Source organism: Paramisgurnus dabryanus, chromosome 9 (genome assembly GCF_030506205.2).
Source record: "Paramisgurnus dabryanus chromosome 9, PD_genome_1.1, whole genome shotgun sequence".
Classification (NCBI taxonomy): Eukaryota; Metazoa; Chordata; class Actinopteri; order Cypriniformes; family Cobitidae; genus Paramisgurnus; species Paramisgurnus dabryanus.
This window is the reverse complement of record NC_133345.1, coordinates 26,226,758-26,253,795: the sequence shown is the minus strand read 5'-3', so window position 1 is coordinate 26,253,795 and position 27,038 is coordinate 26,226,758. Positions and strand designations below refer to the sequence as shown.

General features: G+C 39.4%; 1 protein-coding gene across 1 annotated transcript; it reads right to left on the bottom strand.

Moving 5' to 3' along the window:
* Positions 1–27,007, bottom strand: swap70b (switching B cell complex subunit SWAP70b). Its single transcript, XM_065283359.2, has 12 exons — positions 26,858–27,007; positions 25,912–26,052; positions 21,019–21,192; positions 16,885–17,109; positions 15,439–15,585; positions 15,237–15,345; positions 13,069–13,250; positions 10,420–10,527; positions 7,139–7,305; positions 3,731–3,929; positions 3,485–3,581; positions 1–3,070 (listed from the first exon to the last, which is right to left on the bottom strand). The coding sequence occupies exons 1-12, from the start codon at positions 26,957–26,959 to the stop codon at positions 2,952–2,954; spliced, it is 1,770 nt and encodes a 589-aa protein (XP_065139431.1). The 5' UTR covers positions 26,960–27,007; the 3' UTR covers positions 1–2,951.
* Between the last annotated feature and the right edge of the window lie 31 nt (positions 27,008–27,038).

Here is a 27,038-nt window from a genome sequence, read left to right as displayed (position 1 = left end):
CGCCCATGATGATTATAAATGTACATTATTTTTTTTAAAGTAGAATATAGGCTACAGTAAACTAACATGTATTTTTTTATCATTTTCATGCTGTCATTTACTTTTCCTTATATTTATAGCATATTGCTTTTCTATGTTTGATCTAAAATGTATTTTCTTAAAAAACGTTACATAGCTACGTACGTAGTTCAGATATTTCATTGTAGTTTTAATGTAGTGTGCATTGCAAGTTGTGCTCGTGTTTAGCGTTACAGAGCTGTTGCAAACTCACGCACAGTCCTGTTTGATAATCCGCACAGCTGTGATTGACCGAACATCCATCAGCAGCAATTTTATTTCACACCCGGACCATTTGATAAAGACCCCGAGCCGGTCACACCGCAAATCGCGCAGTTGAATAGAAACCTTTAACGGTCTTCAGACAGATCTTAAACACAAAGCACGGGGCCATTTAAAAACGAGTCGAATTTTGGTCTTGGATGTTAGACCCGCATTTTACTCTTGTCTATTGAGTCCCGACCTGCATCTACAATGCAAATGACGCGCGAAAAGCCTATTATTACACCCGTTACATCAAATATTATGCTGTTCACCCGCGGGTACCCCGACCGTGCTGTTTCGTCTGAAAACAGATAAAACAGTCTCACCGTCTGCCTCAAGTTTCTATTACCAACGTTCTTCTCTTCCACGGGAATAATGTAAGTTTCCTTACAAACAGATTCGACTATTAATGTCTTGCAGTCGCATATAAGTAGTATTTAGTATTTAGCCTTTTGTTTTTGGACAAATATCATATCATTTAATGTGAAACTTTGTGAGTGTCGATCTAAAGCACAGACGATTGACTGACAGCTGAGCGGTCAGCAGTGCGCTGCGCTTATAGCCTATATTCTGAATAACTAATGACCAGATAAGTTGATAATATGAGTACAGTGATTCCAAATGAATGTCCAAAAAACTCGTAATATGTTAAATCGAAAGTTTAATAATGTCTTTTCTCGCAGCCCTGCGCTGCGTCCGTGTATGCGCCGGTGAACATCAAATGCGTGATGACCTTGCACCTTAAATTACCCTAAATTTATTGTCATAAAGATAAAAGTAAAACAATATTCGAAACTTCAAATGATGTATTTTTATTTGTGTAAACTCACAATAAGGAGAAAACTTTGTGCTTATTTAAAATCATTAAAAACATGACGTGCTTTCTGCTGGTTTGGTTTTAGAGCACGTCACAAAAAAAAACAGAAACTCAAATACTTTTTTATTCGTTTTGTCAATTTAATTATTATTTAAGTGTAACATATTTCGTATAGGCTTATTTATTTTATTATTATTTCTCAAAACAGAGACGTAGCCTAATCATCCTCTGTTGATTTAAATCTATTTGTTCACTAAACCCATGGAAGAAATTATGATACTTTAGGAGATTTATTTATAAATGAGTTAACAACGCGAATCCAGAAAGGAATTTATTTCTAAGACAGCCAGTCTGGCAGGGCGGACATTTCTGTAGCTTTTTTGCGAGCTGCCGCCGTGGGTTTTGTCTAGAAGGGATACAGCAAATGCCGAAAAGTTAAGGATTAGATTTGGAGGTAGGATTATTAGGATGAAAACAGCGGCTCTGGCTAAATGAGATACAAATACATCCTACAATCGTGTGAAATTTTGTGTTTAGAGTTGGGTTTGGTTGAAGGATTAGGATAAAACAGTGGTCATCCAGCGAGATTTCGTTTGCTGTATCCCTTCTATCCACAACCGCAGGCGTGGCGGGGATGTTTTAGGCATGGCGGGCCGCCACGGTAGAATGTATATAGCGGAAACACTGAACTATAACACAGGCAAAACTTAATGACGTTATGAAGGAGATTGTAATAATGGGAGAAATCCAGAAATGTATGGAATTCAATAATCATGTTCACAGATGAGGTAATGAATTAATGTTTTTACCTGTGCATCTGATCACATTATTTTATAACATCTTATACCACGGGGCTGTTGAATGCTTTATTCTGATTGGATGAGAGATGTTCCAAGGGTGTTGATTATTTTTCTGTAAAAGCGCAACTTATCTGGCAAATGTCTTCAAATAAATATAAACGGAATTATGTCCTGCATTATCACCTTGGGTGGGTGTGCATTCTTTTCGAATAATTCAACAACCCATTGTCAATTATTTCTTACATAATGAATTACAGGGTTCCCACACCTTAGTTAACTTCAAATTCAAGGACCTTTCAAGGACTTTCCAGGTCCAATACCCTCAAATTCAAGGACTAAATGTGGGGACACATTCCAAGTGAGAGCAAGGTTTCATTGTGTTACCTTTTAAGATAGATTGTTACGGTTCCCTTTCGAGGGAACTCGCCCTGCGTCACTGCGGTAACATTTTGGGGACGCCTCCAGGGGTAAGTGCGTCTGAATGTGTATTTAAAATTCAACCAATGGTGAGGCTTAAAGACAAAGACGGGGAGAAACTGGAGCCAGAAAGTATATCGCTATCTGAAATATTGCCAAAGACGGCGTTACAGGGACGCAGGAAGTATGGCAAGGGAGACGCAGCGTCTCGTTCCCTTCTCAGGGAACAACAGTTACATGCGTAACCCGGGACGTTTTCATGTGCCAAGCACAACTATGCAAAAAAAAATTCCCCAAGATTAACAAACTTTCAAGGATTTCAAGGACCGTGGGAACCCTGGAATTAGCTGCAAGGCACAACGGCTGTGTGTTAGGTGTTGTATATCCGCCACTTCTGTGTCCACTCGTGTTGTGTTTCCACAACCAGAAACTGAGGATAACGCAGATATTAAGTCACGTAAAGTGCGACAATTTGAGAACTTTGGGATAATGTAAGTACATGAGTGCATTAAATATGTCAAACTGTGCAAAAGGTTTTGGATATTTTATTACAAAAATCTTACATATTGTGGCTTTATTAGGGCACTTGAAGGGGACTACTGGGTGGAAGCAGACTTGCTTTTCTTTTCCTGCCAGTCTTTCTCTCTCAAGCTCAGTTCTGTATCTGTGAATGACGCGGGTCCCCAATTAGTGATCTTCTGAGGGAATTTAGGGCCTGAAGAAAAAATATGCAATAATACTAAATCAGATTCATCCCGCATGAACAATACTTTTATATTATTTTTAATATCAAAAAAAATATACAAACACAGTTTTACATAACCATCATCTATAATAAAAGTAATAATATCTATAATAAAATCCATATAATCTATAACAACATACAGATATTTTGGTAATAATTTAACAAAGTATCAATTTACGAGCTCAGATACAAAAAAGTTTACAGAACGCGGCGAACACATTTTTTGACATGACGTGTCATGATCGTGCGCTCTCGAAAAAGTAGTCACTGCCCACCACTGGTTAACAGTGTTACCCACATTACAGACCAACATTACAATTCATAGTTAATTTTAGAGTCGTTTGTATGAAATAGCTAAATATGAGATGTTATGCAAGATGTCACCTGGCTGAATGAGCCGTATGAGACCCTCATGCTGGGCCACCTTGTCCTTCCAGCTCTTTGTATTATTCGCAGCATCTGCAAGTTTCTTCATCACCTCCTGTTCAAGTATACACAGAATAAAGGTTTGCTATCATGTTTGGTTGCATTGCAGAATACAGCCACTGGATGGCAGCCAACACAGAATCATTTCCTAAGCACTTGAGGTCACAGACCAGCTTATACATCTATAATTATTCAGTCTCTTACCTCATATTGCTCCAATGCACCCTGCCTGTCAGCCTCTAGCTGCTGCAGTTGGTGCATGGCATCCTGCAGCGCGCTCTCCTTTGCCAGTCTTTCTCGTTCCAGTTCCTGCTTCTCTGCCTGGGTCTGAGAAATGGTCTGTTGTTGATACAAGTGTATTTGCTCCAGCTCTGCACGCTTAGATACTTCCTCCTCTAAAAGCCTGCAGCATACAAAGTTGCACGTGAATAGACAGACAACATACAGTCCAACAACTCAAAGTTCCCTTAAACACAGTGGCATTCTCTGGGTGCTCTTGTAAACTCCATCAAGGGAAGCAAACTAAGTCGACCAAGCCACAAAATATACCGGATTATCGGAGCTCTCTCTCTTTTCATGTCCACGCAAAGCCAGCTCAAATGCGTCACAAAATTGTATGTAGTCTATCACGCAGACTTTGAAACAGCAAACAGAGAAAACAATAAAAGGCATGACTTACATTGTGTCCAGCTAGCCAACTCTGTTTGTAATAAGTGCTCATTGTCATCACTTGACTCCTGCTGATCGATCTGCTCTTTTATTTATTCTTCAACTGAACGCCTTGTAAAGGTTGATTTTGTAAGGATAAATTTGTATTTTCTTTTATCTCAAGATATTTCAATTGCTTCCACTGATCAGTACTGTAACCAGCAGTTACATGACAATCTGCAACCCGGTTATCAGACTACAAGAACGGTCCAATCATATGAGGTCAAAAACATAAAAAAAACAATATGAATTAATTTACAGCATAAGTGGGAGGGTTTGGGGCGCACAGTGCTGTGCCCCTAGGACAATCTGAAACAAGCCAATTAGAGCTCAGGCTCAAGTCACATGTTTTTAACAAGTTTACTGACCTACATACACCCTTGTTTGGGTGGCGCCCCAGACACACACGACACACACAACAAAATACAGTTTTTTAAAATAAATTATAATATGACTAACAGTGTAAAGGGCGATTTATAGTCGTGCGTAGGTCCTACGGCGTAGCAGCTACGGCGTAGGTTCCGCGTCGGTTTGCATTTATACTTGTGCGTCGCCGTCCGCGTCGACGTGCAAACACACGCGAAACCGCTGGTTGGCAGTAATCACGCGTGTAACCACAGTAGCAGCAGAAGTCGTCAGAGAAGAAGCAGCTAAGCAAGTTAACCCACAAACGAAGAAGAAATAGCAACTTGTTGTGTATAATTTGAGAAGACCAGCAATGATGGAAGTAAATAAACAGCGACTTATGTTGCAGTTTGAGTTAAATCACTCCTCAACTTGGCTCATCTTTGTTTTCACCGTCTCAACCGGAAATACATATGACGCAGTTTTTTTACCTGACGGGAGGGGTTCTGGTGGACCAATCACAGAGCTTGCGGTCCGCGTAGAGCCGACGCGCTGTTAGGAATTTTGTGAGGTGCGCGTCAGGCTACGCAGAGCTACGCACAGGCTACGGGGCGTAGCACCTACGCACGACTATAAATCGCCCTTAACAGTACAACTAAATGATTTTATTTTGTATAAATTTGCACTATATATTTAACTTTTTGGTAACATGCTAAAGTAGCTTTCCTCTCTGACCAATTTTAAGGGCATTTACCAGCCGCCACTGCCTACAATGTCATATAAATTAGTTTGTTGATGGAATAGCAAGATTATGTTGTACCTTTAAAGGTGCAATGTGGGACTTTTTATAATGGAGAAATACAATATAATATACTATATTATCAGTGGTGTGTATAAACCTTACATAATGAACTGTATTTTTTTTATTACCTTAGAATGAGCCTTCGTTATCTACAAACACCGCGCTCCTTACATGGAAGTCGCCGCCATGTTTCTACAGTATCCCTAAACGGACAAAACTGTTCTACAAAGCGCATTTCATCCCTACGTTGTCTCAGACAGTGTTTGTCCTTGGGCAGCTACCGTAGCTTTACTATGCATTTGCAAATTGAGAGGTGAGCTGTGAACTGAGTAAATTGGTTGCAATTTACAATCACACTACTAGATGCCGCTAAAACCCCACCCTGGACCCTTAAGGTAATTTATAGGGTATACAAAATGATGCGTAACCTAAAATAGATGGCATTATACACACATACATTTTTTTATTTATTAAAAAAGTTTCTGAATGGCATTTGTAGACATTGTATAAATTGTATAGATGACCTGAAAAATTTCCTCCCTGGTTATCAGTAGTAACTATTGTGTCAAGTTTTGGGTAAAGTGATGAGCTGGTGATGGGTCAGCACAAACACAGGAAGAGAAATGGCGTTGTTGGGTGAGACAGAGAACAGGAACTGCAGAATTGAACTGTCAGACATCCTCATGTGTTTGTGACGTTACTCAGACTTTCCTCACTGACAGGAAACAGGCTTTTACCGTATGTCTTTATTCTATGTGTAACATGATGAAACTACTACATTGTAAAGTTTTGTAATATTTCAACTGAAAAATAGCCATGTTGATTTTACACTTCTGAGCAGATCAGACTACAACTTGGTTCATAGACGCCAATCATCCAGTGTCTATCTGCATCAACCAGCATTTGTGAGGAACTAGGAGACTAGAAGATATTCTTTCTAATAACAAGTCCTCACACAAATTGATGTACTGTAATACAACGGATGTGCTGATTTTTTTTACAAACTATATTCAAAGTTCCTCCTGGGAAGCTGTTATTGGGAAGCAGCGGGCAGTTATTTTAGTCGTGCAGTTATTTTAGTCTTTTTTAGTTTCAGTTACTAAAGTAATTAAATGGGGATTTCTAAAACCGCATGCTAAAATCACAATTAAACAACATATTTATGAACATCAGTTAAAGAGCTCAGATGCAAAACCCTCTAAATGCGTCAAAATGTTTTCTTGTAAATTAGCTTTTTTATCTTAATTGATTCTGCAAAAAAAAAAAATATTTCTGAATGGCCTGAGGCAGGGATTAAGTGGATTTAAAGCTAGAAGTATTTCATGAACGTATAATACTTGCCAAGATTGTTTGGTTAATATCATTATCTCATTTTGACATAGATGGTGTTTAGTGACATTAGCTAGGGTGACCATACGTGCCATTCTTCCCGGATGCATCCGTTGTTGACCACATAGGCCATTCAGTTAAAAACATAAGATATACAATCGTAGTTTCATTCTTACCTTAAAATGTAACGGTTGCTGTTCTTTAATAATAATAATAATAATCCTCTATGACGTATGCTGTCGACAAATACGACTTCCGGGACATGAACACAAAATCCTGGACGGGATGCGTCCGGGAAGAATGGCACGTATGGTCACCCTACATTAGCTTGCATTTCCTTAGGCCTATAACTTTAACACAGTGTATTCAGGAAGTCACCTACTTTTTAAAATAAAGTATAATATAGATCCATGATATTCTTAGTGTACCTGGCTTGGAGTTTTCTGACAATTTCCTCGTCTTGCCTCGCCTGTTTTTCCTCCTCTAGTGCTTCTTCCAAGCTGTGGAACATAGTCTCCAGTTCACGCACGCGCTGCAGGTATTGCTCTAACTCACTGGACTTTTGAGCCACCTGTTCTTCCATTTGCTGGCGAACCTGTAACAAATACAAATATTATTTAAAATTTACAGTTATATTAAATACTGCTGTACAAAAAGTTTAAATAGCGAAAAAGAGATAAAATGATTGCAAAAGTGAAATACTGATTGGGTCTTAAGGTGTACTGACATTAATAACCATACCCGGATACATTTGACACCAAAGAAAGTTTTGACTGGCTAGTTTGATCGCTCCCTACTGTACCAAGGTGCGGTATGCATAAGCATACCCTGGTACGCTTTGCAAAGGTGGTCTTGGGTACGGTTTGCTTTGATTCTGTGGCGGGGCAAGCGTGCTGGAATGCGAAACTTTAGTTGTCACTATAAAACACTCTTGATACGCATATCACAAATACATAAATGTCTGGCGTCATGCGCATTTATGATATAAAAGCAGCACAAGAGTTACTGGACAGCAGACTGCTCCTAATATGCTTTTAAAGGAGACATTTCACAAGACTTTTTTAAGCTGTCACATAAATGTTTGGTGTCCCCAGAGTACGTATGTGAAGTTTTAGCTCAAAATATCTTGTCCATAATTTATTATAGCATGTTAAAGTTGCCACTTTGTAGGTGTGAGCAAAAAAGTGCCATTTTGGTAAATAGCAGTGCCATGGTTGGATAGTGCAGATTAAGGGGTGGTATTATCTCCTTCTGACATCACACAGGGAGCCAAATTTCAATTACTTATTTTTTCACATGCTTGCAGAGAATGGTTTACCAAAACATAAGTTAATGGGTTGATCTTATTCACATTTTCTTGGTTGATAAAAGCACTGGGGACCCAATTATAGCACTTAAACATGGAAAAAGTCAGATTTCATGATATGGTTATTTTATTGCCATACGTCAATCTTTTAATGATTTAAACGTACTCAGGTACAGATCATAAAGTGTAGTGTGAGTGTAGACGACTAGGGGAGTGGGGACAATCATACTCGGTACGGTTCAATACGTTTTTTTTTTACCCAAAAATTACAATTCTGTCATTTTCTCACTCTCATGTACAAACCTGTATTCATTTCATTTTTTTACTGATGAACATGACGGAAGATATTTTAAGGAATGTTTGTAACCAAACCAATTATGAGCCCAATTTACTTCCATAGTAGAAAAAAGAATACTATGAAAGTGAATGGGGTCATTAACGTTTTGCTTACAAACATTCCTCAAAATATCTTCCTTTGTGTTTAGCAGTAAAAAATAAATTAATACAGGTTGTAACAAAATTAGGGTGAGCAAATTATGACATAATTTTTATTTTTGGGTGACCTATCCCTTTAAGTATGACCTGAGTGCGCCCTTATTTACTAAGCGAGTACACAAAACTAGTGTACACACTTCAAATCATGATTCAAATATCAGGCTTTCCACTGTTGGGTCAGTGAGAATCAGAGATATTGCTTATAAATAGCAATGGTCCAACTCACGTTTTAAAATTTCCTTTGCTTTATAGATGTGTATTAGTACATGTTAAAGATATGCAAAAGGTACATATCCCAAAGTAAACGATGATGCAAGTTATCGTCTCCAATGTAAATCTCTTTTCTTGGACTACAACAAACACACAGATTGGTGATGTAGACAAGACCGATTTTATCATAATTCCTCTGGCTTGGGCTCACATCCTGTAAGTTAACTCCTGTTAGCATTGCATTGTGACCAAATCTTTCAAACATTAAGGAGCGTCACATTTTGAGCTGACGTCAGAGGTATTCAGGCCAATCACAACGTATATATTAGCTGGCCAATCAGGGACACAGAGCGTTTCAAATCGATGAGTTTTGTACACAATCAATGCGTTTGAGGAAGAAAGTGAAATCTGGAGCTACAAAAATGTACGGTATGTGGAAAATAATGTGTTTTTTGAACCATAAACCACGGGAACACATTGTATTATACCAAATATATGAAATAACGTTGTTTTAGCAATAAAATAGGTGCCCCTTAAAATTTACAAACTTAAAGGTAGGGTAACACATTTTGAAAAATGCTAACGGTAGCCGCCTAGCAATGAAATCCCGATCCCACCCTCAAGTCAAATCCCCATCCAAAGTCACGCCTCTTTCAAAACACATGAACACGCACAGATCAGACATTCACATCTCATGTCTCATTCACCAGTGAGAAGACTTTGCAGTACAAAGCGAATAACACTTCCAAAATAACCAACATAAACAACTGGTTTACATCAGAATTAGTTTAAGCACACGTTCGGTTGTGTAGACGTAGTAACTATATCGTTACGCTAATCCGTAAACGAACACAAATTTCATAAGCAACACAACGTTTCATCAAAGTAGAATATCTGAATCCATCTCAATACAAACATATACCTACCTTCCCAAAATAAACAGTGCAACGACCCTTTCAGACCCTTTGCCTCCTGCAGCTGTTTTCATCTCATGGTAAAGCAGTAAAGTTACCGATGTTAATTTGGGTTTTTGCTCTTGCTGATCCAGGCAGTTTTCGCTGTTGTTGTTATAAAAGATGCCTTTAGTTTTGTGCCTCCTGTGTAGGTTGTCAATTCAGCAGAAAAGTTTGCTGTTCTCGCTGTTTACAGACAGGAGGTGAGCGCACGTGAACGCGCCGATGACGTATGGTGTCTGCGTGGACTCACTGCACGGTGGGCATTCAAATTACGCTTACGTATGAGGGACAAAAAAGGAAACGTCCGTTCGGACCGAAATCTATGATTTGTTGAACATTTTTTGGTCCTACGCCTTTCACAGATGATGTAAATTTCTACAAATACATTTAAACAACTTAACACAGTGATTGCTATCAGGATGTGAGACGACTTTTAACCAGCATAACAAAAAATGTTTCAGGATCAAATCAGTTACCCTACCTTTAACCCACAAAGCAAAAGGTAAGTAACCGTTTATGTGAACAAATCTGTAAATCAGAAAATCTATGCGCGAATATTTTCTGCACACATAAATACACAATTATAAGCCTGTTGTGTTACTGCAGTAAAAAGCAGAACTTAAATGAAAGTGTACTTCCTACATCATTGCCAATATGCCGATATAGAAGTCATATAAATACCCAAACTGCTAAAACAGTCCCAACCAGCAGCCCTGCTACAGGTTACAGCTCAAACAAGTACCATTTTCTCTTTCTCCATTTCGCCCCTGTAAAGATCCTGCAGCTCGTTCTGGGTCTGCAGACGTCTGTGCTCCTCTTCTGCTGCATTCGTTGCAGCATCCTCCAGTTTCTGTCGAAAACAAAGAAAACATAAATTAGCTTAAAATAAATAACATGCCATACTGAACCAGATTTTATAAGTTGACTGTAAAAGAAGGTATGAATCCACTGTTGCTTTTCATCACACCCCACATACCATCATAATATAACACAAAAGTGATCAAACTCAAATGAATAAAAATAAACCTTCAGCCGAACAAACATCAGCACACCCCAAACTTAATGCACATAAATAAATAAAAAACAATAAAACAGAGTCATCCATCACAGCCAAACCCTTTGATATTGTGTTCCAAAAACTGTCCCGTCTCATCTTGCAGTTTTTTGACATTAGACACCTTCCTTATGTAAATGCCAGAGCAGAACTGTGGATTTATACACCTGTTAAAGTGGAAGTTCAACATAAATGAACCATATCCTCTGTTAACACAGCTGACCATTCTCATCCAATCTATTTGGTTGTTGTCAGATGATGGTCTCCATGAATAGCACGACCAACATTGCAGGTCAGTGTGAGAACCCAGGTGGCCGAGCTGAGTGACAGGGCACGTATTGTTTCAGCATGGATTGGGAATGACCCTCACTATCTCTCTCTCCAGGCACCTATTGTCTGACTCTGCATTAGAGGACGGGGGAGAGGCACTGAAACATCAATAGAGGACTGTTCTCCATTCAGACAACAGTTTAGACACAATCAGATTAGACAATAGGAACTTGTGAACCCTATAAATCTAATTATTATTCTCAGTTAACACTGTCTGTACTGTATTAGACTGCTTTTCTCTTAGTCTAGAGGGAATACTGTGTTGTGTCCATGTGTGTAATGTACTGTTTACCAGCTGTCAGAGTGGTTTTGCAGTTAGTTGGTTGGATTATTGGTTTGTGCATTTAATTTAGGATTGCTTGGAAATCTGTAACCACAAACAAACGAATCGCAAATCCCATTTGAGTGTATTTCTCAATATTTAAGTCAATGACTTGAAATATACTAATGTAACTAATACATTAACTAACAACTAACAAACATGTCATGCCATGTATTTATTATGACTCATGAACCCTCTATTGACCCCAACCGTGTGCATTTGTTTAACATTAAGTGTCTGCCATCATGATAAATTTGCATCATTATCTTACCGACTTAAATCCACTTGTTGATCTCATTAGAGTTAAGTCTATCTAAATCCTGATTTAACAATATTAAAACAGTCAACCGGAAAAGATAATCAGGATAACGAGAGATGTAATAAAGAAAGGTTAAGAGGGGTTAAATCTGAAACCAGCAGTCGGCCAGACACCCAACCCCCAAAATCTCACACACCTTTCATCCAATTCACATCTCTTTACAGGGTGTGAAACAACATACTACAGCTAATCTGATTTCAGCTTTCAGTACTGGCCATTAGGCAACTTCAGATGACTGGTTTCTACCGAGGTTATAAATAAAACAGGAGGTGTGGCACTTGAAAGCACAACTAGAGGTTGCAGTGAAACTCAAATTCATGAATTGTCGAATGAGATTACAAAAAACCAGTATGGGTTCCTGGGGAAACAAGCAATGTTTCATTAATGGTCAGTTTGACAATAGATACAGTTCCTGTTTCACTGGTTCAACGGTGCATGTTAGTAGTTCTGAAGTAGCTTTTTTGAAATTGCTCTGAGTTTACACCTCAAATATATTTAAAATGTCAAAGTACAGGGTTCCCACAACTTAGTTAACTTCAAATTCAAGGACCTTTCAAGGACTTTCCAGGTCCAATACCCTCAAAATCAAGAACTAAATGTGGGGACACATTCCAAGTGAGAGCAAGGTTACATTGTGTTACCTTTTAAGATACATTGTTACAGTTCCCTTTTGAGGGAACTCGCGCTGCGTCACTGCGGTGACTTTTTGGGGGACGTCTCCAGGGGTAAGTGTGTCTGAATGTGTTTATCAAATTCAACCAATGGTGAGGCTTAACGACAAAGACAGGGGGCAGGAAGTATTTTGCTAGCTGAAATGTTACCAAAGACAGCGTTACAGGGACGCAGGAATTATGGCAAGGGAGACGCAGCATCTCGTTCCCTTCTAAGGGGACAATAGTTACATAGATAACGTTTTCATGTGCGAACACAACTATGCAAAAAAGCATTTTGGTATGAATCAACATTTACATACAGAAGACATAAGCATTTAAAGTGAACAGTTTAGCACGTGTGCTTAAAAAGTCAAGAATTTTTAATGATATTATCCTACACTACACAGGGAATAATATGGATTTTTTTTCCAGAAAACTTCTTTCATAAAATATATTCAAGCACTTTCAATGACCTGTATCTATGTACGTATATTTTCAAAAACTTTCCAGTGCCTTAAATTTTTTCCCTAGATTCACAAACTTTCAAGGATTTCAAGGACCCGTGGGAACCCTGAAAGTTGCTGATATATAAATCACATATAAAGACAAGGATGTGAAAAAAAAAGGTTAGAGAAAGACATTTGTTTGTCTGAGTGTCTCAAAACATAATGGGAGTGTAAGGACAGCTGCTGTTTTTGTAGAAATTCACAGACCTTCCTCAAGGCCTCCAGTTCTCTCTGTTTGTTTTCATTGGCTGTTTGCAGTTCTCGCATCCTCAGCTCAAGCTCCTCCTGTTCGGCCTGTTGCTTTTCCCGCATCTCGCGTCGTTTTTGTCGCGCCTCGTGGTGCGGAGCTGGACGCCCCACCTTTAGTAGCGTGATACAAGTCTGAATAGCTGTGTAGGGACAAAGAACAGGATTGAGATTTAGATTAACCAGTCCAAATTAACTGTTAAAAATGTCATTGAAAGTTTTGTAATAAAATGTATATTAAGAATTTATATTGAAGTATTATAAATCTGTATTCACAAGTCCTTTTTTACACACAGATTATGGAAAATACATTGAAAATGTGTCCGGTATTTGTCTGGTGATCATTTGATCATTTGACATGCAATCGTTCACTAGGTGGATTTATTCTGCAGAGTCTTAAGTTTGGTTATTATCTTCGATTTCTCACCACAAACATGCACGTTTATTTTTGATTCGATCATAAACTTGCGCATGACACGCTGTTCTATTTGTCATGAATGTTGATCTGCAACTTAAAACCCTTTGTCTTAAAGCTGTATAATAACTTCTTCTTGCGACGACACATGCACGCATCCTCACTAGGGGTGGGCACGATATGACCAAAATCTTCTATCATGATAGGATTAATTAATTTTTAATGTTTTAATAAGGTTTTTCTGGTATTAAAATCTTTAATACAATAAAAAATTTCATAATTCTCACAAAAACCTTATACAAGCATAAAAAGAAGATAAAAACAAACAAAACTCAAGATCACTGAAGATAAACAGTCAATGATAAAGGAATGATAATAAATAATTATGTATGTATATATATATATTTTTTTATTGGTATAAAAGTGATTTAGTCAAAAGCAGTGAGAGTTTTCTCTTAATGCTGTTTCATAAACATGAGTGACAGACAGGAGCAAAATTAGGTAACTTCCCCTTTAAGACCGGATCCGATATACTGTTACACATGCGTTTTCTCTTTAGCTGTTCACTTTCTATTAAGCCCTATATGGTCATGTTTTTGAGGATACTTGCAAAGACGGGAATTTTGATGCATATATGTATGTAAGGCCATTAAAGCGGGAAAAATGCTCACAAGCTTAATGAGCAGCAGTAGCGCGACTTGCGCACTCCTCACACACAGAAAGAGCGCACGCATATACAGTAGATCTGTTGTTTGAGTTTCAATGACTTAAAATAACTTGTTTCAAAACTGTGGCGCTTAAATATATGTACAAACGTTATGTTTTCGTGACCAAGCACACAGGAGCATGACTTGGGTGCGTAACCTGGATAGAGACGATAGTCCAAAATTTCTACCGGTTAATCATGTCTACCAGTTTATCGCCCACCCCTAGTCTTCACTATGACGCACCCCTTCAGCATTGTTTCTGTTTCACACAGGACGCGTTCTGGAAATTTAACGGCAATTTTACTAGCGTGCTTTCCGGATTATAAACCGCACTGGAGTATAAGCCGCATCATTCAAAAATGCGTCATTAAGACGAAATAACATATATAAGTCACAGTGGACACAGCCTCACATTTATTTAGAAAATTATTTCACAAAATCCAAGCCGAAGAACAGACATTTAATCTGGAAAGGCAAGTTATTCAACTAAACAATAGCAGACAGAACAGCAGGCTGAATAGATGTACGTTAAACTAATATTATCAGTTATTTAAACGATAAACCATAGCATACAAAACTTACCTGGAAGGTTGAATAGGCTAAATTAACCGAACAAGCCAACTAGCGTGAAGTTCGCATACTCGTCATTCCACATTACAGAATCCATTGAATTACATAAATACAGGAGCAACATATGGCGGACTCTCGCGGCTGTAGACGGTAATGTTGCCTTTTGCCTCGTAAATGTAAAAAATTAATGATTGTAAGACGCAACACCAGACAAGTTATGAAAAAAAAACGCGGCTTATAGACCGAAAAATATGGTAGGTCCCCTTTATCCATTACGGGACTTGTTTGCTTCACACAGAACTGGCAATTTTTTTGGGATTTAACATGCTGTGTGAAAGTGGTTCTAGACAAGTGTATCCAAACCTTTAAGTGGCTGATGTGTTTTTAGGTTTGTAGAAACTGCATCAGAATGAATCATGTAAATAAGTCCATCCCACCTTGAATCCACTCTTGTTTTTTCTTCTTATCTGAGGCGCTGATCTCAAAGCTTTTGTCTGAGCACTTGATGTAGAAAAGACACTTCTTCCCTTCCTTATCCGGTAAAGACTGCAGAGGAATGTGTGAGGTCATCAGAAAACATGTTTTAAGACTGTATGAATTACAGACACATTTTGTGAAAAATGATAAAAAATAACTTACCTCAACACAACAATTTCCATCTAGTAGTATGTCTCCTTTCTTCTCTGTAAGATCTTCGCTAACATAGTATGAAATCATGTTGGGCTTCAAGAGGAACCATCGTTCTGTCCAGTTCTTCCTTCTGTGGCCCTTCTTCATCATGTAGCCCTGTAACAGATGATAGGAAAACATTACAAGTCACATGTTAACAGATACATACAGAAAATACTGCTTATAGACCCAGGAAATGGAAAAAACTGTGAATGGTCATCCTTAAATTATCCATGAGTTTTTGAGACCAAACAGACCAAAATTCTTTGAATTCTCCATGCGGACTCGTGACTTCAGAGTATTTAAAAGTGTTGGTCCTTTTCAGGGGTCTGAGCGTGGTTCGCTGGGTTTCTGGCCCATATGTGAACACGCTAAATGGTCTCAGACTCTGTGTGAACACAAACCGCCCCAGGCTCACTTGTTTTCCCAATAAGTTCAGTTATGTGTGAAGAGCTGCATGCACAAATGAAGCCCAATATATATTTGAATTTGGAGCACTGTGATGCTTAAAAGGGCTGTTCAACACAATGATGAGATACAGCATCAATGCAATTTGAAATCATTGAAGCGCAAGCTTCCGTAGTTTCACCGCAGTATTTGTAGTAAAACTATGGTGATAAATGTGAACATAAAGAGATCTGAGACCCTATTACTGCTTCAGTGGACCAAAAAATCATTTTTGACTTGGTTCACCTATTGGTCCACTTTAAGGGCGGGGTCTGAGTTTGGTTCTCTTTATTTAAATCCGCATTTCACCCAATGTAAGTAATACACCCTCTTGAAGTATTGGTTTCCTATGACTTAGTTAATCTGTATCTGTTCCTCTCTGTGCGTATGCAGCTGGCCTTGGCACCAATCTCTCTCTTTCAGTCACAGTCAAAACAGAAAACAAGTGCCAGTGTGTTTTATTCATACTGTCCTCAGATCCCAGAAGTCAACAGAGACATTTAAACTTAGACACCAGATACTATTGCTAATAGATATGACATTACATTTACAAGGGTATCAAAACCACATACACAGTGAATGCATTGCAGGTGTGACTTACCATGACTGAGCATGAGGAAATTGAGTATTTATTAACAGGTTTGGCAAGAATTGGCACAGAGAGACACTTTGCTTCGCCTGTCATTCAAGGTAGACTGTTGTGAATGTATAAATGATTTAAATGTATGCAGGATCAGGATCTAGAACTTGCCAAGCACCAAATGAGAAAAAAAACTTTATAGAGTATACCTGATACCTCAGTGGCAGACCATTGCGTTTACAGAGCAAAAGAGGGAACACAGATACTGATAAAAAAAATAGTAAGTCGCTTTGGATAAAAGCGTCTGCCAAATGTATTAACGTACGTGCTCAAAATTGTGCTAAAAATCTCATTGACATAGATATATTTTTACTGCATACAGCATTTACCTGTTTGAGCATATCCAGAATAAGTTCCTGGAACACTTCAGTGATGCCCATGGAAAGGGTCTGGCGGTCCATGCCTTTACTAAACTGACCCTTGCCCACCAGTTCAATCAGTTGCCATACGCTTAGACACTGTCTGTTGCTTAGCTGAACCTTGTATTCTTCAAACTTCTCCTCAATCCAGCTGCCGCCCATGGCCTCTGTAAGCTTACGAAGGAAGTACTCTATCTAAAGGAGAGGACATAAACACACCATCATGACACACTTTTAATGCCATGTTAAGATAAGACTGCATTGTTTTAATTAAGTCATCGTTCAAAACTTAATTCTATTGAGTTATATCCACTGATCTATATAAATAACTGGATTTGAGCATAAAACGCTAAGCGGCCATCTTGGTATGCCCAACCGGCAGAGGGCGTCATTGACTTAGGGGCTGTTTACACTTGGTATTAAGATGTGTTTTCATCGATCGGATCACAAGTGGACGAGAGAGACACATATTACGTTTACACCTGGTATTTAAATCCGTCTCTTTTGTCCACTTTCGACCGCTTCTGTCCTGAATACTGTGAGGGGGTGGTCCGTGAGACAGTGGGCGAGTCTCTCTGCTGTCATTCAAACCCGAGGGGGAGTAATTATGAGTTTATATGGACTGGAGACTTATATGTTGGAGCTTTCTCTGAATTTTCAGCGCAATTGATGAAATAGGATCGCGCAACTTTCACGCTTTCAAAATGAAACTACGGAGAACACCCGCAGTAGTTTTATCAATGAAAGGCTAAAAATAGCGCTGTTCACCGTATGTTCACGGCAGAAGTCAAAAAAAGACGTAAAACTTGTGTTTAATACCTCAGATTAGATAAATGGGCAGAGAGAAGGCGGTCGCGTGTGGCTGTTCGAACACATTCAACCATATTTGCGATTTGATCGAAAGTGGTTTCGACTACCTCTGGATGTGGTTGAAAGTGGTCGAAACTTGTGATCCGATCGACGAAAACGCATGTTAATGCCAAGTGTAAACAGCCTCTTACATTGAAAATCATGATGTAAATTCACCCGGTTTAAAGCGAATGAGTCACACAAGATTACGTTTTAGGATATGTGTACGTAAATTAATTGTTACTTCTGATGTTATTTGCAATTCTTATGTTAAATCGGGCAGGATAAGAGATTTATAGAAAACATTAAGGCAGTGGCGACTTGTGACTGCTCTCCCGAGTGCCGTAAATTCAAAATATGTGTTTGGAGTGTCATGTGTGTTGCTTGTGTTTTCAAAATATGTGTTTGTTGCGTCATGTGAACCATGTGCATCACGTGTTTTGTCAAAATAAGTGCCTGCTGCACACGCGTCAAAACCGTTTATGATAAAAGAGATGCTCACGTTCACAAAATACACGCAAGACACTCCCTTAACAGTAAACTCTGATTACGCATGAGATTATGCGAGTATCTGGCAAATGCGAGCGTCTCTTTTATCATAAAAACCAAGACACGTGAAGTTTACTCGACGAGCCGAACACATATTTTGAAATTACGAACCACTCATGACGTGACGAACTTCGCATCCTGCACCCTCGAAAAAAGAAGTCACCGGCCGCCACTGCGTTAAGGTGTCACGGTCTTGTCAGACATCCGTGCTAGATGTTTGTCTGAGTGCATCTGACAGGACCGTGACAGTATTATGTTCTGTGTGGGGACATGTGGAATCACATTGTTTGGGTGGCTTCCACATGTTCCCAGTGTCTTGTCGCTGTCATGGTCTTGCCAGACCTTGGTGTAGATTCAGGTCTTATCTCAGAGGGCAAGATTATGGCAGCATTGTGTTCTATGTGGGAATACGTGTGTTTTTACATCATGTATGTGTAACACGTGTTCCCAGTGTCTTGTCACTTTTACCCTACTCCCTTATGTATTTCGTGTCTGCGTTTGGGTTCTCTTTAGTTTTTCCTTATTCAGTGTATTCGCACCGTGACAGAACGCACGCGCCTAACTGAACCCAGCGGACTATCACTATGCAGTGTGCGTCGGACCCGGAGTGGTGAACTTCTATTTCTAGACAGACCCTTTCTGGCGGAAGTCCTTTTCCACCGCAGAGAGAACTTCCATTCAGGGAGTATGCCCGGGCGGTGGAGAGTAATAAGGGGTGTTACCCGGAGGTTCTCACCAGCGCTTACCTGGTGGCCAGGATGAACGACCCCCCACCGATTCGGGAGCGAGTGGACCTTCTGCAATTGTCGTATTGGGACTTGGTTGACCGTCTCGACCGCCGACAGCAACCACAGAGATCGGCCGAGACGGTCGTATCCAGTGCACCCGCATCTAACCCGAGAGCCATCTTGACCGGGGCTGTCAGACTGGGGAGGTCGCCTCCCATCTCTCCGGCACCGGAGACCACGCCTTCACCAGAGGTCCGTCCAGTCTCCAGACGGAGGAGGAATAGGACGAAGAGGGCTTCGGAACCGGCACAACCGGAGACTCGTCACACGCCGGCGCAGCCGGAGACTCGTCACACGCCGGCGCAGCCGGAGACTCGTCACACGCCGGCGCAGCCGGAGACTCGTCACACGCCGGCGCAGCCGGAGACTCGTCACCCGCCGGCGCAGCCGGAGACACGTCACCCGCCGGCGCAGCCGGAGACACGTCACCCGCCGGCGCAGCCGGAGACACGTCACCCGCCGGCGCAGCCGGAGACACGTCACCCGCCGGCGCAGCCGGAGACACGTCACCCGCCGGCGCAGCCGGAGACACGTCACCCGCCGGCGCAGCCGGAGACACGTCACCCGCCGGCGCAGCCGCCTGCGCAGCCTACTGCGCAACCCGGACCACGTCAACCCTCTGCTTTTCAGCAGAGTGGTGGGACTCATTTTCTGCACCCTGGACTTTTTGTTCCCCCTGTTTTTGCCCCACCACCCCTTCATCATGTACTGTTTCTGTTAAATCACCCCAACCCGTTTGTCACTTATGTGTGTTTACCATTGTTAGTTATTGTAATTTTGTCATGGTTGTCTTTGGTTGTGCAGTCTCTCGTTCCTCGTGTTTAATGTGTTGTTTTTGTGACGTCTAGTATCCGTCATTAAAGAGGGGGGTACTGTCACGGTCTTGTCAGACATCCGTGCTAGATGTTTGTCTGAGTGCATCTGACAGGACCGTGACAGTATTATGTTCTGTGTGGGGACATGTGGAATCACATTGTTTGGGTGGCTTCCACATGTTCCCAGTGTCTTGTCGCTGTCATGGTCTTGCCAGACCTTGGTGTAGATTCAGGTCTTATCTCAGAGGGCAAGATTATGGCAGCATTGTGTTCTATGTGGGAATACGTGTGTTTTTACATCATGTATGTGTAACACGTGTTCCCAGTGTCTTGTCACTTTTACCCTACTCCCTTATGTATTTCGTGTCTGCGTTTGGGTTCTCTTTAGTTTTTCCTTATTCAGTGTATTCGCACCGTGACATAAGGTGTCTGCTGCATTCTGTTGTAATGACACGTGTAAATAATGTTTTATGACATTGAAAGCCTACACGGTCAGTGTTATTTCTCTGAATCAGAGAGCCCTCTCCTCGGACAGCACACCAAATATTTATTTGTAAGTGTGAACTCTTGAAATAGAATGTTTGGGCATACCAATATGGCGACGCGGTGGCTTCACAATTGTGACGTCATGCTAATCCAGTCATTTATATAGATCAGTGGTTATATCACCACAGATCAGGCTGACAACTTCCCCTTTACGATACTGATCACAAACGTTGGGTGTGCCAAAAAAAAGAAGTACCAGAGAATGTTTATTTTAGATTAACGTGTTATAGGATTACAGAAATAGGAAATGCAATATTAAAAACATGAGGAAAGCTGTTATCTTTTAAATTACAAGTAATGTATGGCATGATATTCAATAGCCCAACTATTCATGTCTGTGATGAATCTAGGAAATATGACTTTCAGTATGCATGACTGAAACTACAATCAATGACTAAGAATCACATGAGGCCCTTACTGGTTTTCCTCCCATGTGACCCCACAATGTTCAATCAAGCTGTATGGTTTGTTTTTGTTAACTTGACCTAGACACAATGGCTTTAAAATGAGGACTTATGGGTAATTTCGTGAGAACAAACCGAAGTACTTCCTCTTACCTCTTCTGTGACCATGACCAATGGATATCTCTCCTCAGACAGGAAGTTAAAAATGCACCAGATCTTACAAGCGTCATCATCAGAGATAAGCAGGTGGTTTCTGTTGAGGTTCTTTCTGGCAGAGAGAGTCCAGCACATCTTGTTAAAGTCCATTCGATCGAAGTTGTCCTGGACCTGCGATGCAAAATATATCCGTAAGACTTTGTGTATATTAATACGACGATAACCAACAACAGATAAAAATGGACAGGACATTTAAATGTTGTTTACAAGAGAAGAAAAGGCTGAAGGCTATTCAAGGCACACACAGCAGTACAAATAAGACACATTTTCCTCTCCAGTACTTAACTAGAGTTCCCATGGATACTTTTTGGGGCATTCTGGGCACAGTTTAGCTTCCAGTGCTCATCTTAACAACATTCGGTTGGGAAACGGCAAAGCTGAAACGCAAACGTAATGTCTAAAATCCTGAATAACATCATTATAGTTAATTATTCATAAAGCACAGACGTTGTATTGGTCTGCTTTCCCTTTACACATAATTGATTTAATTTACATTGTAATAACAACAACAACAACTTAAGTGTTACATTTTCTATCATTTTTGAAAAGACAAGTAATTCTAACTTGTTACAAACTCAACAAAACCTAACCACAAGAAGCAGAGCTGCTAGCATAATCTAGCTAGCCATCACTATTCACACAAAGGGCTATTTATAGACCAGACAACACTATAATCCACCATCACAAACATGTACAACAGTCTCGGTTGCAGTGGTGTAAGCATGTTTGATTTGCAACAACAGCTTTACTTTGCAACTATGTGTGCCAGATTACATCTCTGACTCACACATGCACCTCCCACCGTGCCAAGGCTTTCTCCTGGAGACGTACAATAGGGGCCTTGTGAGACCTGAGTGACCAGTGGAGCTTCTGTTCTACACCAGATGAAGCTGTTCATTTGTATTCAGTGGAGCTCGGGGTCCGTCACTTTCATAAATACACTTTATCAGGCCTCTGAATAACTGCTTTATGGTTTCTCTGACTCGAAGGATGGTAAGGGCTCATGTTTTACGGTAGGGAACGTTTGGAATGAGCTAGACGGTGTGGATATATGCTGCAATCAGTTCTCTATGTGATAATTAAATTATTAATGTGCACTGCAGAGGTGGCACGTGCATTTTGGGTGGCATTTCGATGCATTTACACAGATTGTTTAATTCTTCCAACAGGAAAATGTGCAATTGAATAATTATGTTATGTAATGTTTGAAAACAAATATGAAACCCGAAATATGAAACAAACAAATGTCACTTTAGTCATTTCATTGGTATGTCTATGTAACATGTTTGGTATTTAGGATTTTGAATTTGATTTCATAATCGGCCAGGATTTTTTATATTCTGTAGTGTGAACGTGGATTTAGAAGACTTTGCTAAACAATTTGACGTGGCTTTTAGCAGATTCTGCCCACAATGCGTTTTTTTCTGAACAAGGGTATTTGATAAACACATAATACGTGCCAAGAGCAATCGGTTAGTATCATTATCTCATTTTTGATGGAGGTGACGTTTATTGCATCTGAGATCCTCATATCTTCTCATTAAAGGGATACTCCACTTTTTAAAAAAAAATATGCTAATTTTCCAGCTCCTCTAGAGTTAAACATTTGATTTTTACAGTTTTGGAATCCATTTAGCTGATCTCTGATTCTGGCGCTACCACTTTTAGCATAGCTTAGCACAATGCATTGAATCTGATTAGACCATTAGCATCGCGCTAAATAATAACTAAAAAGTTTCTATATTTTTAGTTTCTATATAGTTAAATTGTGTACTAAGACCGACAGAAAATTAAAAGTTGTGATTTTCTAGGCAGATAGCTAGGACTCTCATTCTGGTGTAATTGTGAAGTGGTGGTGATGGTGCAGTGGATAAGACACATGCCTTTGGTGTGAGAGAACCGAGTTTGAATCCACACACCATTGTGACACTGATCAAGACACTTAACCATTAGAGGCTGTTTACACTTGGCATTAACATGCGTTTTCGTCCATCGGATCACAAGTGGACGACGTTAATGCCAGGTGTAAACGGTATTCAAAACATTTTGAACGCGTCCACTTTCGACCACTTTCAACCACATCCAGAGGACGTCGAAACCACTTTCGATCGGAAAGCTTTGGAGTTGCGGAACGCAAATGTGGTTGAATGTGTTCGAACAGCCACACGCGACCGCCTTCTCTCTGCCCATTTATCTAATCTGAGGTATTAAACACAAGTTTTACGTCTTTTTTTACTTCTGGCGTGAACATACGGTGAACAGCGCTATTTTTAGCCTTTCATTGATAAAACTACTGCGGGTGTTCTGCGTAGTTTCGTTTTGAAAGCGTGAAAGTTGCGCAATCCTATTACATCAACTGCGCTGAAAATTCAGAGAAAGCTCCAACATAAAATTTACAAAACACTGTGCAGCATGTATACTTGCTAAACAAGCAGGGTACTCCGACATAATTAAGTTTGCGTCCATATAAACTCATAATTACTCCCGCTCACGTTTGAATGACAGCAGAGAGACTCGCCCACCGTCTCACAGACCACCCCCTCACAGTATTCAGGACAGAAGCGGTCGAAAGTGGACAAAAGAGACGGATTTAAATACCAGGTGTAAACGTAATGTGTCTCTCTCGTCCACTTGTGATCCGATCGATGAAAACACATCTTAATACCAAGTGTAAACAGCCCCATAGTTGCTCCAGAGGTGTGCGACCTCTGACATATATAGCAATTGTAAGTCTTAAGCCTCAGCTAAATGTAATAATCAAGGATTTTGCTGCTATAACATGGCTGTAGTTGTAACAAAGTCCTTGATTATTACGCCAGAATGAGAGTATAGTCCTAGCTTTATCTGCCTAGAAAATCGCAACTTTTAATTTTCTGTCGGTTTTAGTACACCATGTAGCTACAGAGGAGTCAAGTTTTAAATAGGAAAAATATCTAAACTCGTTGTTTATTCTTTAGCGTGATGCTAATGGTCTAATCAGATTCAATGGATTGTGCTAAGCTATGCTAAAAGTGGTAGCGCCAGACCCCGAGATCAGCTGAATGGATTCCAAAACAGTAAAAATTTAACTCTAGGGGAGCTGGAAAAGGAGTATATTTTTAAAAAAGTGGAATGTCCCTTTAATAACACAACTACTAAGAAAGAATATAAATAAATGACGGATAATATATGTGTGAGTTTAAATTGTTAAATTATTTGAGAAACGGAGACCACAGAGCAAAACGAGACATTTGGTACGACATTGGTTGCCTGGGATAACAGTCAGCCTATACAGCTTAACGATAATAATAGAAATATATCTGAATACAGAATGTGAACAAAGCGCAAAACCACAATATGTAGAAGAAGTGGGTCACACTCACAGCACTAACCAGTTTTCAAAGTGTCACTCTATTTTTGGTCTTTTGTTTTGTTCCTCATTTGATATCAGAGCACTTTTAGTGGTCTCCAACATGGTGCGCGCAGGCAGTGGTGGGGACAGAGGGCTGTCTGGAGTACAAATTTAATGCACTAGGCGATGCGCATCATACCCACAGATAGTGCACGTGCACAGCTAGAGCTTAAACGAGTTCATGTTCACGTCTTTTTGCCTCAAATAGCCTAAATTTAAATATTTATTTATTACTTTTTTGTATAAGCTTGGTTTCTTTATGTATGTTAACATTTTAAACAATGATAAAACATATCAATAAGTAAAATAAAATAAAATCATCAAGTAAAAGAAAGTTTTGAGAAGACTATATCAAAAAAGTAGCCCTCCAGATTGTTTTATCCATTATGGTAGCCTTTGCTTACAAGGAGGTTGGACATTCCTGTTATAGACAATGCATTAATGGAATCAAAGACTAAATATAATACACAATAATATACAACATACAAACTAAAACATAAGTGTGTGGAGGTGGCTTGCTTATTTGTGAGAACAACCACACTAATGTAAGAATAATGCAGAGTAAATGTAATGTGTACGTAAAGGTCTCAATGAATATGGTTGTGTGTGCTTGTGTATGCAAAAGTGAAAACACTAACTATAGCAAGTTCATTTGTTTTTCCCCTTTGAGAATATATTAAGAAACTTGGCAGAGATTAAGAATAGAAGGCAGGGAAATGGGAAAGGCGGGTCTCTTTGCAGTAGGGTGGAGTGCGTGATCGGTCACTAACACAAATCATACAATTAAAAGCATAACATAACCAGAGAAAGTCAACAATGTGTGCCTAGTGATTTAAATTCCTCTAAAGAGCATTACAGACAATGAGACTTCCAACACGTGTTAAATATGCAAATGTCATAACCTGTTTTTCCATTCTAGGAATTTGAGGTATTGTTGGTACAACGCTGCCAACAACACTTGGCTACAACAAATTTTTCCTTAACACCAAGAATAGTTGCCGTGGTTTGTGGTACATTATGAAACAAGTCTCTTCCCTGCTTGATTTCCTTTTGCACAAGAAAATGAGAAATTGCAAAGAAAGCAATTCTTCCTCGATTTCAACATCATTTCTCTCCAAAAAAAAGCGGCATTAGCAAATTCACATGCTGACATGAATCTAAAATACACCACTTGTTTTAGTCACCACTTGTTTAGATAGCAGCAACCTTTAAATATTCATTAAAAAGAAATTCAAATAAATGTAATGCTTAGAATGTAAAATCGCATTATCTACGATAATAATGAAGGCCCCCAAAACCAGTGTTTGGCTTATAGTTATTATTTCTCTATACAGTGATCTGTATAACAAAGTTTATTAAAGGTATGGGATTTCCACATCAACTTTCATTTCTCACAAGGTTATAATTCAAAATAGCCTTGATTGGACAAACATGCTCACCTTATCCAGAATGAATCTGTTCAGGTAGGGCATGTATCCCTGATTGGAAACAGGACCTTCATCATCATCCCTAAAGTGTTCCTCTAGAGCCACAGGATCATGAGGGATCTTCATCACTGTGCAGAGGTTATGAGAAAGCACCTGAAGGATACACATAAAAGATTGTGAAGCTTTCGCCATATTAAATCAAAGTTTAGACGTTTAAGCGGAAGTCACTGTGGCTTTCCTTTTCCCACAATATTTATGGAAAACCTAGATTTTGCATTATTGCTCGCATATTCTTTGCAGTTTATTTGCTAAAAAAATAATACCTCAGACCCCAAAACAGTAGATTATTGTATATAATTCTTCAACTTTTTGACAACTTCAGAAAATTATTTAGTTTATTATAAAACAGTATTTAGTATTATTATAAATAAATAGTATTATTTACTTTAGTAAGGATTTCAAATAAACTATTGTAGTACACTTTAATATGTAGTATAGTATACTGTAGTATATTCTAATAATTAGGCTAACACTTTTAGTTAATGTATGTTATATTATTCGACTATAGTTGTAAATACTGTAGTAAATAACTTTTGTATTTAGTATTACAGTAAAGTGTAGTGTTTTTAACCTTAACATGGTAACTGTTAACGTATACAGGGTTCATGTGAGAGCGTAAATATTTAGGATGTTGCCGTTACTTATTAGCAAATAACTCAACCGTAACACAACTCTGACAACTATTGCTACAAAAAAAGCTAATTTAGTCACTTGTCTTGATACTTTGTTACATTTAGTTTCACATTATTTTAAATAAACCCAAACTCAACTAACTTATTAGGTTCATTTTTTTTGGTTATCGTTCGAGTTTCCTGTCCTGCTTTATTAAATCAACGCTTACATTCCGCCACCGTTTTTTTTTAGGAACAATACAACTAATTTAAAAGCACAAACTAACCTTTAACTGTGATTTAGATACTTTTCCACTTTTATCCACATCCAGTGCTGTGAACGCATGCCATATTGCCTTGAGGAGCTCTTCCCTCAATCCCATGTTCATAGAGACCAAACTGCCGAGTGTCGTGTGAACGCGCTTGATGTGAACTGTTTTCTCATAAAGTTTTACAATAGCGCCGTCA

Coding starts and splice junctions, on each gene's coding strand:
- swap70b (XM_065283359.2), bottom strand. CDS start 26,959: ATGAACATGGGATTGAGGGAAGAGCTCCTCAAGGCAATATGGCATGCG. Junction 21,193..25,911: donor ACAGATTCATTCTGGATAAG/GTGAGCATGTTT, acceptor TTTGCATCGCAG/GTCCAGGACAACTTCGATCG. Junction 3,582..3,730: donor GTGCATTGGAGCAATATGAG/GTAAGAGACTGA, acceptor ATACTTGAACAG/GAGGTGATGAAGAAACTTGC.